Source organism: Conger conger, chromosome 5, assembly GCF_963514075.1.
Source record: "Conger conger chromosome 5, fConCon1.1, whole genome shotgun sequence".
Lineage (NCBI taxonomy): Eukaryota > Metazoa > Chordata > Actinopteri > Anguilliformes > Congridae > Conger > Conger conger.
The window spans coordinates 64693969-64707636 of NC_083764.1; the positions used below are offsets into that span (position 1 = coordinate 64693969).

Consider the following 13668-nt stretch of genomic DNA (forward strand, 5'->3'; position numbering starts at 1 on the left):
GTCTGACGCCTCCTGTGTGTCACAGAACGTTCCCTCGAACTGCGGCCCTGAGCTGCTCCGCGATCCCCGCGTTATTTCGGGATCGCTGTGTTCCTTCTCGCCAGTTCCCCCCCCGCTGGGACTGCTCAAGGGGGAACCCTCCCTCACTCCTCGGCTCTGACGGACAGGCGTCTCCAATGGCGATGTCAGCAGAGGGGCGTGCCGTGTCCGGGCGCTCCTCATGTTCCGCTGTGTCTCTGTCCTGCAGGTCTACGCCTCCACCTCAGGAGAGGACTACAGCCGGGACAGCGCCGGATACCCCGCCTCCAAGTCCAGCATGGCCTACCCCAGCCCCTTCTACATGCAGGGTTAGCCAATCAGGATGGAGATCCTTAGGGCACTGCCCAATCAGAACATGCCCAGTGACATCCAATGGCATTTACCCTCCTTCTTTTTTTTTTTCTTTTTTTTTGACAGACTCCTCCTCCGATGTCTGGGGCCAATCGCCATACCTGGGCAACCCACCAATCATGAGCCAGCAGGGCCCCTTCCCTCCAATCAGCCACCACCAGGACAGGATGGTGAGGGCCCTCTTCTGTGTGTCTAAAAACTACAGTACCCACAATGCTCAGCAGAACTAACCCAGTTTCCATCTCTTCCTGTTCTCCAGAAGAGGCAGCCCATGCCCTCTCAGAACTACCCCCTTCACAACAGCGAGGTCAATGGCGGCTTCCACTCTGGGTCGGGGGGGTTTGGCGTCTCCAACCACACGCCCCCAATCAACGGATCAGATGGCATCATGGGTAATGTAGTCTTTTTTTCTTTTTCTTTTTTTGCTTCTGTGTTGTTGTTTTTTTGCTTAGCAGGTGTGTGCAGTTTGCTCTTTTTGGCCCATCACATTTCCCACTCAATGCAGGAGCTGAAATTAAAGATTCACTTTTTAAAAAAAAAGTTTTGTGTTTTATTTTTTTATTTTATTCTCCTAAATTCTATCCTGCAGCCAGCAGAGGCACCACGGGCAGCTCCGGGGCAGAGGTCGGGAAGGCCCTGGCGTCGGTGAGTTTGGGGGGGGAAATGGGCTCCTCCCATTGGGGTGAACGGGGAGGGGAGTGTCACAACGGTCAGTGTGTCTCTGGTTCTGACCGGCTGCTGTCCGGTTCTGACCGGGCTGCTGTCCCGTTCTGACCGGCTGCTGTCCCGTTCTGACCGGCTGCTGTCCCGTTCTGACCGGCTGCTGTCCCGTCCTGACCGGCTGCTGTCCCGTTCTGACCGGCTGCTGTCCCGTTCTGACCGGCTGCTGTCCCGTTCTGACCGGCTGCTGTCCCGTTCTGACCGGCTGCTGTCCGTTCCGTCGTTCACAGATCTATCCTGCCGACCACAGCAACAGCAACACCTTCCCCTCCACCCCCTCCACCCGGGCGGGTCCCCCCAGGGCATCACAGGTGAGTGTGGGGGAGGGTCACAGGGGGGGGGGGGGGGGGCACATTAGCTCAGGATGTAGGAGTCTGGCAGTGGGCTGTGCTGAAGTGTCAGTGTGCTGATTGTTACCTTGAGTGGCAGCCCATCACTGTTAGGTCTGTGTGAATGAGAGGCATTAACTCTTCAGCTCTTTGGATAAAAGCGCGATATGAAGGCGGTCCGTTTGCCGTCTGACCGGGCCGTGGAGGGCCGGGTGTTTGTCACGTTTTCGCTTTTCATTCCAGCCAATCCCGACGCCCGCTGATTTCACTAATGTTCTCCTCTCCGGTTAAACGTGTTAATGCCTGAAATCTGTGATTGGTTGGAATGAAAACCCTGCATAATCTCTGCTCTCCGTGATTGGGCAGCCTGGTCACAAGTAATGACTGAAAATGGGTGAATTTGATGCTCTCTGCAAGATTGCAGTGCCACCTACTGTTCAAATGGATGAACTGCTATTTAAAAAAAAAAAGTTTAAATCCCGGATGAACTTGTTGCACCTCGTTTGTTGTGTTTGTTGTGTTTGTTGTGTTTGTTGTGTTTGTTGTGTTTGTTGTGGCAGCCCAGGTGAACACTGCTGGGCTGAATGGCCTGTTCTCATTCTGTTGCGTAATGTCATGTTATAAATGGATGAAATGCTGTGTTTCTCTTCAGCTGCTGCATCCCAGTGGTCTAGAGGTCCTGGCCCTGCCCTGTCCCCCAACTACGAGGGGGGTCTACACGCACTGGTGAGAGGGTGTGGGGGTCTACACGCACTGGTGAGAGGGTGTGGGGGTCTACACGCACTGGTGAGAGGGGTGGGAGGGGTTGTGGGGGTCTGTATGCACTGGTGAGAGGGGTGGGAGGGTGTGGGGGTCTACACGCACTGGTGAGAGGGGTGGGGGGTGTGGGGGTCTACACGCACTGGTGAGAGGGGGTGTGGGGGTCTACACGCACTGGTGAGAGGGTGTGGGGGTCTACACGCACTGGTGAGAGGGGGTGAGAGGGGTTGTGGGGGTCTACACGCACTGGTGAGAGGGTGTGGGGGTCTACACGCACTGGTGAGAGGGGTGAGAGGGTGTGGGGGTCTACACGCACTGGTGAGAGGGTGTGGGGGGTCTACACGCACTGGTGAGAGGGTGTGGGGGTCTACACGCACTGGTGAGAGGGGTGGGGGGTGTGGGGGTCTACACGCACTGGTGAGAGGGTGGGGGTGTGGGGGTCTACACGCACTGGTGAGAGGGGTGGGGGTCTACACGCACTGGTGAGAGGGGTGGGAGGGTGTGGGGGTCTACACGCACTGGTGAGAGGGGTGTGGGGGTCTACACGCACTGGTGAGAGGGGTGGGGGTGTGGGGGTCTACACGCACTGGTGAGAGGGGTGGGGGTGTGGGGGTCTACACGCACTGGTGAGAGGGGTGGGGGTGTGGGGGTCTACACGCACTGGTGAGAGGGGTGGGGGGTGTGGGGGTCTACACGCACTGGTGAGAGGGGTGGGGGGGTGTGGAGTCTACACGCACTGGTGAGAGGGGTGGGGGGGGGTGGGGGTCTGTACGCACTGGTGAGAGGGGTGGGGGTCTACACGCACTGGTGAGAGGGGTGGGAGGGTGTGGGGGTCTACACGCACTGGTGAGAGGGTGTGGGGGTCTACACGCACTGGTGAGAGGGGTGGGGGGTGTGGGGGTCTACACGCACTGGTGAGAGGGGTGGGGGTGTGGGGGTCTACACGCACTGGTGAGAGGGGTGGGGGTGTGTGGGGGTCTACACGCACTGGTGAGAGGGGTGGGGGGTGTGGGGGTCTACACGCACTGGTGAGAGGGGTGGGGGGTGTGGGAGTCTACACGCACTGGTGAGAGGGGTGGGGGGGGTGGGGTCTGTACGCACTGGTGAGGGGTTAGACAGACTGACAGTTGATTAGACTATTGTGCTGCTCCAGGGCCCAACAGCTGCTGTGCGGGTCTTCTCGTGGCTTCACCGGGGGTGGGGCTCCCGGTGCGGACCGTGACGTGTTTGTTTTGCTGTGTGCAGCAGAGTAAGCTGGAGGACCAGCTGGGCGAGGCCATCCACGTGCTGAGGAGCCACGCGGTGGGCCAGGGGCCCGGCGGGGGGGTCCCCGACCTGCAGAGCCTGCTGCACAGCGGGGGCCTGGGGGGGCTCGTGCAGGCCTTCCCCAACAGCGGCCTGTCGCTCGGCAACCGCCACGCTGCCATGGTGAGGCCGCGTCCCGCCACTCACCTGTGATCCTTAACTCCATCATAACGTCTGTGATCCTTAACTCCATCATAACGTCTGTGATCCTTAACTCCATCATAACGTCTGTGATCCTTAACTCCATCATAACATCTGTGATCCTTAACTCCATCATAATGTCTGTGATCCTTAACTCCATCATAACGTCTGTGATCCTTAACTCCATCATAATGTCTGTGATCCTTAACTCATCATACGTCTGTGATCCTTAACTCCATCATAACGTCTGTGATCCTTAACTCCACTCCTGTATGTCTCTCTCTCTCTGTCTCTCTCTCTCTCTCTCTCTCTCTCTCTCTCTCTCTCTCTCTCTCTGTGTGATCTTAACTCCACTCCTGTATGTCTCTCTCTCACTGTCTCTCTGTCTGTCTCTCTCTCTGTCTGTGTGTCTCCTGTCTCTCTCTCTCTCTCTCTCTCTCTCTGTCTGTCTCTCTCTCTCTCTCTCTCTCTCTCTCTCTGTGTCTGTCTGTCCCTCCCTCTCCCTCTCCCTCTCCTCCCTCCCCTCCTCTCTCTCTCTCTCTGTCTCTCTCTCTCTCTCTCTGTCTGTCTCTCTCTCTCTCTCTCCCTCTCCCTCTCCTCCCCTCCCTCTCTCTCCTCTGTCTCTCTCGCTCTCTCTGTCTCTCTCCTCCTTCTCTCTCACTCTCTCTCTCTCTCTCTGTCTGTCTCTCTCTCTCTCTCTCTCTCTCTCTCTCTCTCTCTCTCTCTCTCCTCTCTCTCTCTCTCTGTCTGTCTCTCTCTCTCTCTCTCTCTCTCTCTCTCTCTCTCTCTCTCTCTCTCTCTCTCTGTCTCTCCCCTCTCTCTCTGTCTCTGTCTCTGTCTCTGTCTCTGTCTCTGTCTCTCTCCCTCTCCCTCTCCCTCTCCCTCTCCCTCTCCCTCTCCCTCCCTCTCTCTCCTCTGTCTCTCTCGCTCTCTCTCTCTCTCTCTCTCTCTCTCTCTCTCTCTCTCTCCCTCTCTGTCTCACTCCCTCTCTCATACGCAAGTCATTAATTCAGTCACAACAGAAATTGTGATATGTTCAGTCTTTTTTTTTTTTTTATTGTTTGGGGTGTAGGTTCTGGGTTATTTCATTTCTCAATGTAATTTCTGTACATGATTTGAAGTCTATTTTAATTTTAATGACCTGCTAACCCTCGCCTCTCTTCTCCCCCCCCCAGGTGAATAATCACCATGACGACTCAGGCCTGTCCCCCAGCGGGCCCCTGCTGCAGGGTCACCACGCCCCCGTCTCCACACAGCCGCCCGCCTCCCTGTCCGACCTTGCCCGCCAACCGGAGGGCTTCAGCGGTCAGTGTGTCTGCCGGCCGCGTGCACACATCACACACGTGCACACACGTGCGCACTCATCACACACGTGCACACACATCACACACGTGCACACACATCACACACGTGCACACACATCACACACGTGCACACACTGCACACACACACACACACGTTCACACACGTGCACACACGTGCACACACGTGCACACACACATCACACACATCACACACATCACACACGTTCACACACACACACACATCACACACGTGCACACATCACACACGTGCACACACACACACACACACACACACACATCACACACACACACACACACACACACACATCACACACATCACACACATCACACACATTCACACACATTCACACACATTCACACACACACACATCACACACATTGTGCATTGTGGTTTTTATATACAGCGCATCAGGTGTGAGGTACAGATATGCCATTAGAACGTTCTTAATGGAACGCTGATGTCATTATTACATTACATTATTGGCATTTGGCAGACGCTCTTATCCAGAGCGACGTACAGTTGATTAGACTAAGCAGGAGACAATCCTCCCCTGGAGCAATGCAGGGTTAAGGGCCTTGCTCAAGGGCCCAACGGCTGTGCGGATCTTATTGTGGCTACACCGGGGATTAGAACCACCGACCTTGTGTGTCCCAGTCAGTTACCTTAACCACTACGCTACAGGCTGCCCCGTGTCACAGTGGTGAAAGCAGTGTTCTAGACTGTTCCCTGGATGGGGAGGGGGAGGAGGTGGTGGTGTGGGAGCCGGGCTGTTTTGGGCGGTCGCTCGCTGAAAGGCGCGTCTCTCGGCCCCTCGCAGGTGGGACGGGGGCCCGGTCCACGCACTCCTCCAGCGGCGACATCAAGAGGGAGGACAAGGAGGATGACGAGAACTCCTCCGCCGACAAGTCCGATGACGAGAAGGAGGGGGAAAGACCCGGAGCAGGAGCAGGTAACGGCCCGACGCGCCTCCGACTGCACGGGCCGGGTCACCGCACGCACACCGCGTGACTGACCGCTCCCGCTCTGCGTGACGGTCCAGATACAGACGGTGCAAAGTGGGGTGGGGAAGTCATGAGAGTAGGTAGTGTGCAGGTGCATTCCTCAGGTTTGTTAAAGGTTAACATGCATGCACGTGCACTCACACGTGCGCATGCATACGTGCACACACGCTCACGCACTCTGACAGGCTGAGAGTGGAGTAGTCAGTGCCGTGTTCGTACATGCTGTTGCAGGGCTTGACGGCGCCTGATGTTACTGCGTTTAGCGCATCTTTCTGCCGCGTGTGTGTGCGTGTGTGTGCGTGTGTGTGCGTGTGTGTGTGCGTGCGTGCGTGTGCGTGCGCGTCTCACTCATGTGTAGAATGCTTATCCCACATAGGTGGAGATGACACTACCCTTGTTCCACATTGCGGGGTGGATTTCTGTGACGGGACCGGGGGGTTAGGCTGTGTTTTTTGGGTGCGAGGCCCTCCTCGCTGACCCTTATGCTGTGCCCCTCTCTCACGTTGTTTTCAGAGAAGAGACGCTTTCCTTCCAGGCTTTCGCATCCCTGTCAGGCTCCGGAGCTGAGTAAGTCTGCCCACCGCACCACGAGTCTGTCCGTGAAGGACTACTGCTGAAACACACCCTCCGTTAGTGCAGAAACCCCGCTAGAATACACCCTCCGTTAGTGCAGAAACCCCGCTAGAATACGCCCTCCGTTAGTGCAGAAACCCCGCTAGAATACGCCCTCCGTTAGTGCAGAAACCCCTCTAGAATACACCCTCCGTTAGTGCAGAAACCCCGCTAGAATACCTCCCCCTTTTAGTGCAGAATTACCGCTAAAATGCACTCCTGCAAGTTTTAATAGTTATTAATTGTGAATGTTGTTCAATTTCCCTGGGAAAGATTCAGGCCTCCTCAGTCCTCAATCTGTTTAACACTCAAACCAAAAACAAGAAGCTTGAGGGCTGAGAAGGAACTTTGTTTGATAGTTTTGGGTATAAGCGTACGTTTTTTAAAATCAATGTTTCTGAAAAAGCCAGTTGACACTCTCCAGCCTATGTGGGATAGCCATGTCTGCTTGTTGGTACTAAATCGGCTGAATTCAGATTCTTCTGTTTGCGTCGACCTGACAGTCTTACATGGCTGTTGTGTTTGGTTTACTGTTCGCTTTCCCTCAGTGGCAGTTTTACTAGTTTTACTAGTTTTTGTTTCAAAATGTATCTTTCTGTTAATCCTCCACCCTCCATGCACTCTGAGTGCTGTTTGTGTTTGCAGTTATGCATGTTTAAGGAGCTGTTTGAATCAGGAAGTGTTACGAAAGTTATGAACATTTAGTGAAAGGTAGTTTGATACTGTTGGGGTTGTGTCATGGTCTAAGGCTGCCAATCCAGTCCCAGCTGTTGAATGCACTGTGGGTGCACCCACCTTAATTTTGTGGTGACCAGGATCTTAGGGGATGTGTTTCCCAATTTGCATGCGTGCGTGTATGCCTCTGTATGCATTAATGAGGTTGTTGTGTTGTGGTGTGCGTGTGCTGTATGTGTATGTGTGCGTGTGTGTGCGTGTGCGTGCGATTTAAAGTAGATGAATAGTTTGTTTTCCTGTTTGAGGCTCATTCTTTATCTGCTCCCTCTCTCTCCGTCCTCTCCCTCAATAATTAAAAAATAATAATAATAAAAAATTTAAATAAAAACAAAAACAAATTAATAAAAAAAAAAAAAAAAAACCTAAACCCGGCGGTTAGTCTGGACGACGACGACGAGGATGACGAGGACCTGCCGGTGGAGGTGAAGGCGGAGCGGGAGAAAGAGAGGCGGGTGGCCAATAACGCGCGTGAGCGTCTGCGCGTGCGCGACATCAACGAGGCCTTTAAGGAGCTCGGCCGCATGTGCCAGCTGCACCTGACCAATGAGAAGCCCCAGACCAAACTGCTCATCCTGCACCAGGCCGTTAATGTCATTCTCAACCTGGAGCAGCAAGTGCGAGGTTAGTGGGGGTGGGGGGGGGGGAGGAGGGGGTGACGTGGAGGATCCGGGCGGGCGGGGGGGGGGGGGGGGGGGAGGGAAGGGGCAATTTCCCCCATACCCCCCCTCCTCCCCCCCCCCCCCCCCCGAGGTCTGAACTGCACATACGGTAGATGGGGGTATGTGTTACCCTATCAGAATGGCATGGGGCTGTCTACACTTTATTTTATTTTTTTATTTTTTTATATTTCTTTGTGTGAAATGTTTTTACCTGCTGCATGTTCTTCCCGCTTTTATGGCCTGTCTCCTGCGTCTGTCTTCCATCTGCGCTCACATCGCTCTGCTGCCCCCTAGTGCACACCTGCGGCATCGCAGCTCTGAACAGCTGTCTGAGTGGAAACATTTTCCTAACTGATATTTGTGACCCTATTTCCGGTTCCGCGGTCGTAGTGATGTTCATTGGATACAACGCCATCACGTGATTGTGTTCGTTGACACTCTGTACTTTGAAAATTATACACCTTTTAGTTTACGTTAACTTATTAGCCACCGGGCTACCAATTGTGACCTGCTCTTTTTAAAATCAGTCGCATTGACCCCAAAGCAGAGTTTTAGAATGTAAGCTTTCTGACGATACCAAAGTTATCGATCTACTCCAGATATCAAGGGAGTACCCCGTTGCATTTTGGGTGCCACCAAACCATATTCTTGAGAAACGGCTTCAAAGCTTCGTCGCGAGAATACGTGACACTGGGCTAACGAAACTCCTGGCCAATAACTTATCTTGTGTATAAACCCTGTAAAACTATTTTTACTGGAAACATTTACTCTGGACTTTAAGACGTACATGAGTTACAATGAAAGCAAATACATTAACGTGTATTTACAGCTCATGAAATATTGTTCTACTAAATGAAGATGAAGGGCTAAAAACAGACAGTAATGAACACTGACATAAACATCGATGTATGTGAAATTGGCCTTTTCGACATGCGACTGATTATGATAGAACTGGTCACAATTGTGAATTACAGTAGGCAGCTAACGTTAGCTAGCGAGGTGGATTGACTTACAAACCAGCAATGTAGCTATAGTAAGGGCTACCTAACGCGCAAGCAAGTAGTTGTGAAGTATAATAGGCAGCTTGTGTTAGCTAGCTAGGTAAACCTACTGAAGTGGTTAAGACATGCAATTGACGTTAGCCGTCTGGTGTAATTCACGACTGTTGCTCGCGATTTTGGTAGACTTCGCTATAGCTATCCGTGGACGGATATTAAGTTGGTTAACGAACATAATGGCAAGAACACTAGCTAACGTAGGTTGCCTACCATATTTCATATTGGTAGCCTTCAGTATATGTGCCTTGCTGGTTTGTTTGCGTATCCACCTAGTAAGCTAGTGTTGACTGTGAGGCCGGTTCTGTCCCGATAAAACGTAGCAAAACGTTTGTTTAAACCGAAATGGTGGCGCATTGAACATCCTATTGAAAACCGTAGGTTGACTGACCGACGTAGTACGGTTTGTTCCTATATGGTGTCTGAGAAGGCGTTCTCTGGACTTTAAAGCGTAGGCCTACGTCATTATCGATTCTGGCTGCACCCCCAACACACCAAACGGGAGCAAACATACTTCAAAGCCTGTTGCAAAACGTTTCACGACGTTGCGAGGAAACTCGTCGTTCAACACTGACACCGTAGCAAAACGTAACGGAATGTTTTCTGATTGAATGTGCCCCCTGGTGACCAGGTCTCGTGACTGTGGGTATTACTGCTTAAACTTCCTCTTCCTCTCTTATCTGGAGGTTATGGGTAATATTGTCCTTTGGGATTAAAATGGAAACGTAGTGAGGATTTAGCCCCCCCCAAAGATTAACCAGTTGTCTGACCAGTTACAGTTGTGTATGCTGACACCTGACAGTGTGTTTGTTTGTTATTTGTTATTTAGCGGCTGCTTTTAAATATTAAAAAAAACAACCCAAAAAGACTATCCCCTGGAGCAATGTGGGGCTAAGGGCCTTGATCAAGGGCCCACAACAGCTGCACGGATCTTAGTGCAGCTACAACAGAGCAGTCGTGTACCTGAGCCACTTGACTACAGGCTACCCCAGTATGACTAATACTTACTTTCTTGCTTGTGTACATGCACAAGAGGTTAGTGCTAACGCTCGTCGATCCTGCCCTGATGCGTCCTGCCAGCTCACTTCCTGTGAGGCAGGAAGTGAGGTCAGAACCCCCCCACCCTTGCTTCATATTTGTATGACTGCGGCTGGTGCTTTCTGTACTTTGCATGTTTTTGTTTTTTTTGAGGCTGCCTTCATTCCTCACTCCTCCCCCCCCCCCCCCCCTCCCACCCGGGTTTTTCGGCCTGCAGGTGTCTGCAGTGACCTCCCCTGGCTTCACCTTTCCACAGAAATGACTCCATTTCTGATGCGCTAAAGATGAGCCTCCCTCAGTCGCATACTGCCTGCCATTCCCTCTCTCTCTCCCCTCCTCTCTCTCTCTCCCCTCCTCTCTCTCTCTCCCCTCCTCTCTCTCTCTCCCCTCCTGTCTCTCTCTCCCCTCCTGTCTCTCCCTCCTCTCTCCCCTCCTTTCTCTTTCTCCCCCTCCTCTCCCTCTTTCTCCCCTCTCCTCTCCCTCTCTCTCCCCTCCTCTCCCTCTCTCTCCCCTCCTGTCTCTCTCTCTCCCCTCCTCTCTCTCTCCCCTCCTCTCCCTCTCTCTCTCTCCCCTCCTGTCTCTCACCTCTCTCTCCTCTCCTGTTTTTCTCCCCTCCTCTCTCGCTCTCTCTCTCTCGCTCTCGCTCTCTCTCTCTCTCTCTCTCTCTCTCTCTCGCTCGCTCTCTCGCTCTCTCGCTCTCTCGCTCTCTCTCTCGCTCTCTCGCTCTCTCGCTCTCTCTCTCTCGCTCTCTCTCTCTCTCTCTCTCGCTCTCGCTCTCTGTGGCAGTATGCGTGTGGTCTGTTCGTCTGCCTTCCATACGTGGCGTGGGTGGGGAGGGTCATTCTTTCTGTCTTCTCTTGCTTGGACAGTCCCCAGTGGCCGCCCCTAAAATTGGAGTTTAGAGTCGAGAACTGGTTGTCCCAACCATTATGGAGATCACCATCCATTCTGAAAGTAAAAAAAAATATATATAAAATGACCAAAAGACTTTCACAGTCACATGCCTTTGCAACAGTTTGGTCTGAGTGTCGGTTTTTTTGGAAAGCCGTGATTCCGGAACGTCGCCGTCATTTTGGGCTCCGGCGCTCCGCCTCCTTCTCCCGCTCCGACCTCATCACCCTGGAAACATCCTCCAAAAAGCCTCCACGTAAACGGTCCTACTCGCGTCGTCTTCACCGCCGCCATTTTGAAACGGGGCCCTGAAGCGGGAAGAGCGGCCGACGGTGTCCCCGGGTGTCATGCCGACCCCGCCTCGCCTCGCCTCGCTTCCACGTGGCCGCTGCGGGCTTCTGCGTCGACACGCCCCCCGCGAACGCGTCTCCAGGCAGCCCGACTCGCACGGGGAGGGAGAGAGAGAGAGCGAGAGAGAGGGAGAGAGAGAGAGAGAGAGCGGGGTGTTTCCGGAAGGGTCTGTCGGGCTGACGGTTTCTCCCCCAGCAGCCTGGCGGACGACTCGCTGACCCCGCTGGAGAAGGAGCAGCGGGAGTGCGAGAGGCGGAGGGCCAATAACGTGCGGGAGCGCGTGCGCGTGCGCGACATTAACGAGGCCTTCCGGGAGCTGGGCCGCATGGTGCAGGTGCACCTGAAGAGCGACAAGGCCCAGACCAAACTGCTCATCCTGCAGCAGGCCGTGCAGGTGATCCTGGGCCTGGAGACGCAGGTGCGAGGTAGGGCTCCTCCCGCAGTCACGCCTCCACGCCACCAGAGGGCGCCGTCTGCTCACCCACTGCCCACACTGCTCCTGCTGCTGCTGCTGCTGCTGCTTCTGCCTCTTCTTCTGGGCCCGGGGTGCCTGGACCACTGCTGCCACCTGCAGGCTTTCATTCCTCTATCTGCAGTCTCCGCCTCTTTCTAACCCTGGCTTTTGATTGGTTCTTCTGTGAACAGTCCCCCATGCCATTCTGATTACCGCCATTGTTTTATTGTTACGTTTTTATTTGTTTTTATTTTTTTTGTCCGTTGTTTTCCAGGTTGTGTGACTTCAGTGTCTTGCCTTGTTTAATATGTTCCGTTGCACACGCTTGCCTCTCTTAACACGTGTTCTGTGTTGTAGATTTAAATGTCCGTTTGAATAGTTGAACGTCGTTGTGTCGTTAAAAAGGCAGCAGGAGGTGAAATCGCGAAAATTGACCTCGGTCAATTGGAGCATCTCCCCCCACGGTCTCGGATCAGAACCGGACCTTGCCCGTGCTGACTGGCCTCTCCCTCCATGGGCCCGATTCACAGTAGAGTTACAGTTCGTCATCCTAAAACCCAGAAGAGGTGGCATTTTTCCGCCATGGGTTCCCTCAGTAGATTTCCCATCCCCTCCCCATAGGCAATTTGCTTTTGTGCTGAATATATCAGGCCCACGGTTAATGTACGCTGAAGAGTTTCACCTTTTGCTCTACGCCAGTCGCATCTGTTAATATCGCCGCCGTGAGTTTGGAAGCAGTCCGGCGCTTTAGAAAGGTAAGCTGCTCACAAGGTGCTCAACTGAAACCGCAGCAGTAATGTCACCTGGTATGAAGCTTGAGTGGTGCCTGGTGAAATATGACCATTGTTGTAGTTTCAGCAATGCAAGCTTACTTTTTTTAAAAGCACATGACTGCTTCAAAATTCACAGTTGACTTATTAACGGTTGTAAGTTAACAAAAGGTGAAACAATCCCGAGCTTACGTGACTCACATACCTTATATTTGGCTGGAGATGAAATCCCTATGAGGGGGAGGGGGGCTCTGTGTTACTCTGCTCTCTAGCCCCCATGGACAGCAGCATGTGAAAGGTCCTCCTCTGACTCCACAATGCGAGCTCAGTGGTGGGCTGTGGCGTTAAGAGAAGCAGCTGCTGCTGCCACCGTGTGTATCGGAGGAGAACTGCAGTCTCCCCAATCAATTACCTGCAGTGTGGGTCCAAATTTAGTGTGGGGAATTGACCCTGTTCAGCCCTGATGCCCTGATTTGGGTGCCAAATTGATCAAAATAAATAAATCAAAATGTTAAAAAAGGTACATTGCTTCACCTGTATATGTTCATGTACTCTGTCTTGCCAGATGTTGCAAAGTGTTTAAGCATCATGTTTTAATGCTCATTAATTCGCTGAGTGTGTAATTTTAAGACGGCTGACTCTCGCCCCTCTCCCCATCGCTCTCTAGAGCGGAACCTCAACCCGAAAGCGGCCTGCTTGAAGCGGCGGGAGGAGGAGAAGGTTTCGGGCGTGGCGGGGGACCCCCAGATGCCCCTGTCGGGGGGCCACCCTGGTCTCCCCGGCGACGGGCACAACCCCGTCGGCCACATGTAAACGCACAGGTAGGGTCCTACCGATGACGAGCGTCTGTATCCCTTCAGCACAGACTCTGAGCCACAGGAAACAACTGTGCTTTATCTCCACCCCTCTGGGAACCCCCTATTCCCTCATTATGGTGTACTATATTCCTTTATTACTCCCCAAAATATGTGTGACACAACAGCATAGCAATAAAAACAAGTAATAATAAATAAATAGTGACACAGGTGTAGTCATGATCGTCATGACAAGAAAGCAAGTGTGCACAGACTTATTTTACTTTTTTATTTTTATTTTTTTGACATCAGCATCAGAATGTTCAGTTAAGGACACT

General features: G+C 53.0%; 1 protein-coding gene across 1 annotated transcript in view; it reads left to right on the forward strand.

Annotated features, from left to right (window-relative positions):
* Window positions 1-13668, forward strand: part of tcf3a (transcription factor 3a) — a 43092-nt gene that overhangs the window by 28933 nt on the left and 491 nt on the right. Inside the window, 7 exon segments of the mRNA XM_061243208.1 lie at window positions 2092-2165; window positions 3444-3626; window positions 4820-4949; window positions 5788-5892; window positions 5895-5919; window positions 7698-7939; window positions 13204-13357. Coding sequence (XP_061099192.1) covers window positions 2092-2165; window positions 3444-3626; window positions 4820-4949; window positions 5788-5892; window positions 5895-5919; window positions 7698-7939; window positions 13204-13349 — 905 coding nt within the window. The 3' untranslated portion in view covers window positions 13350-13357.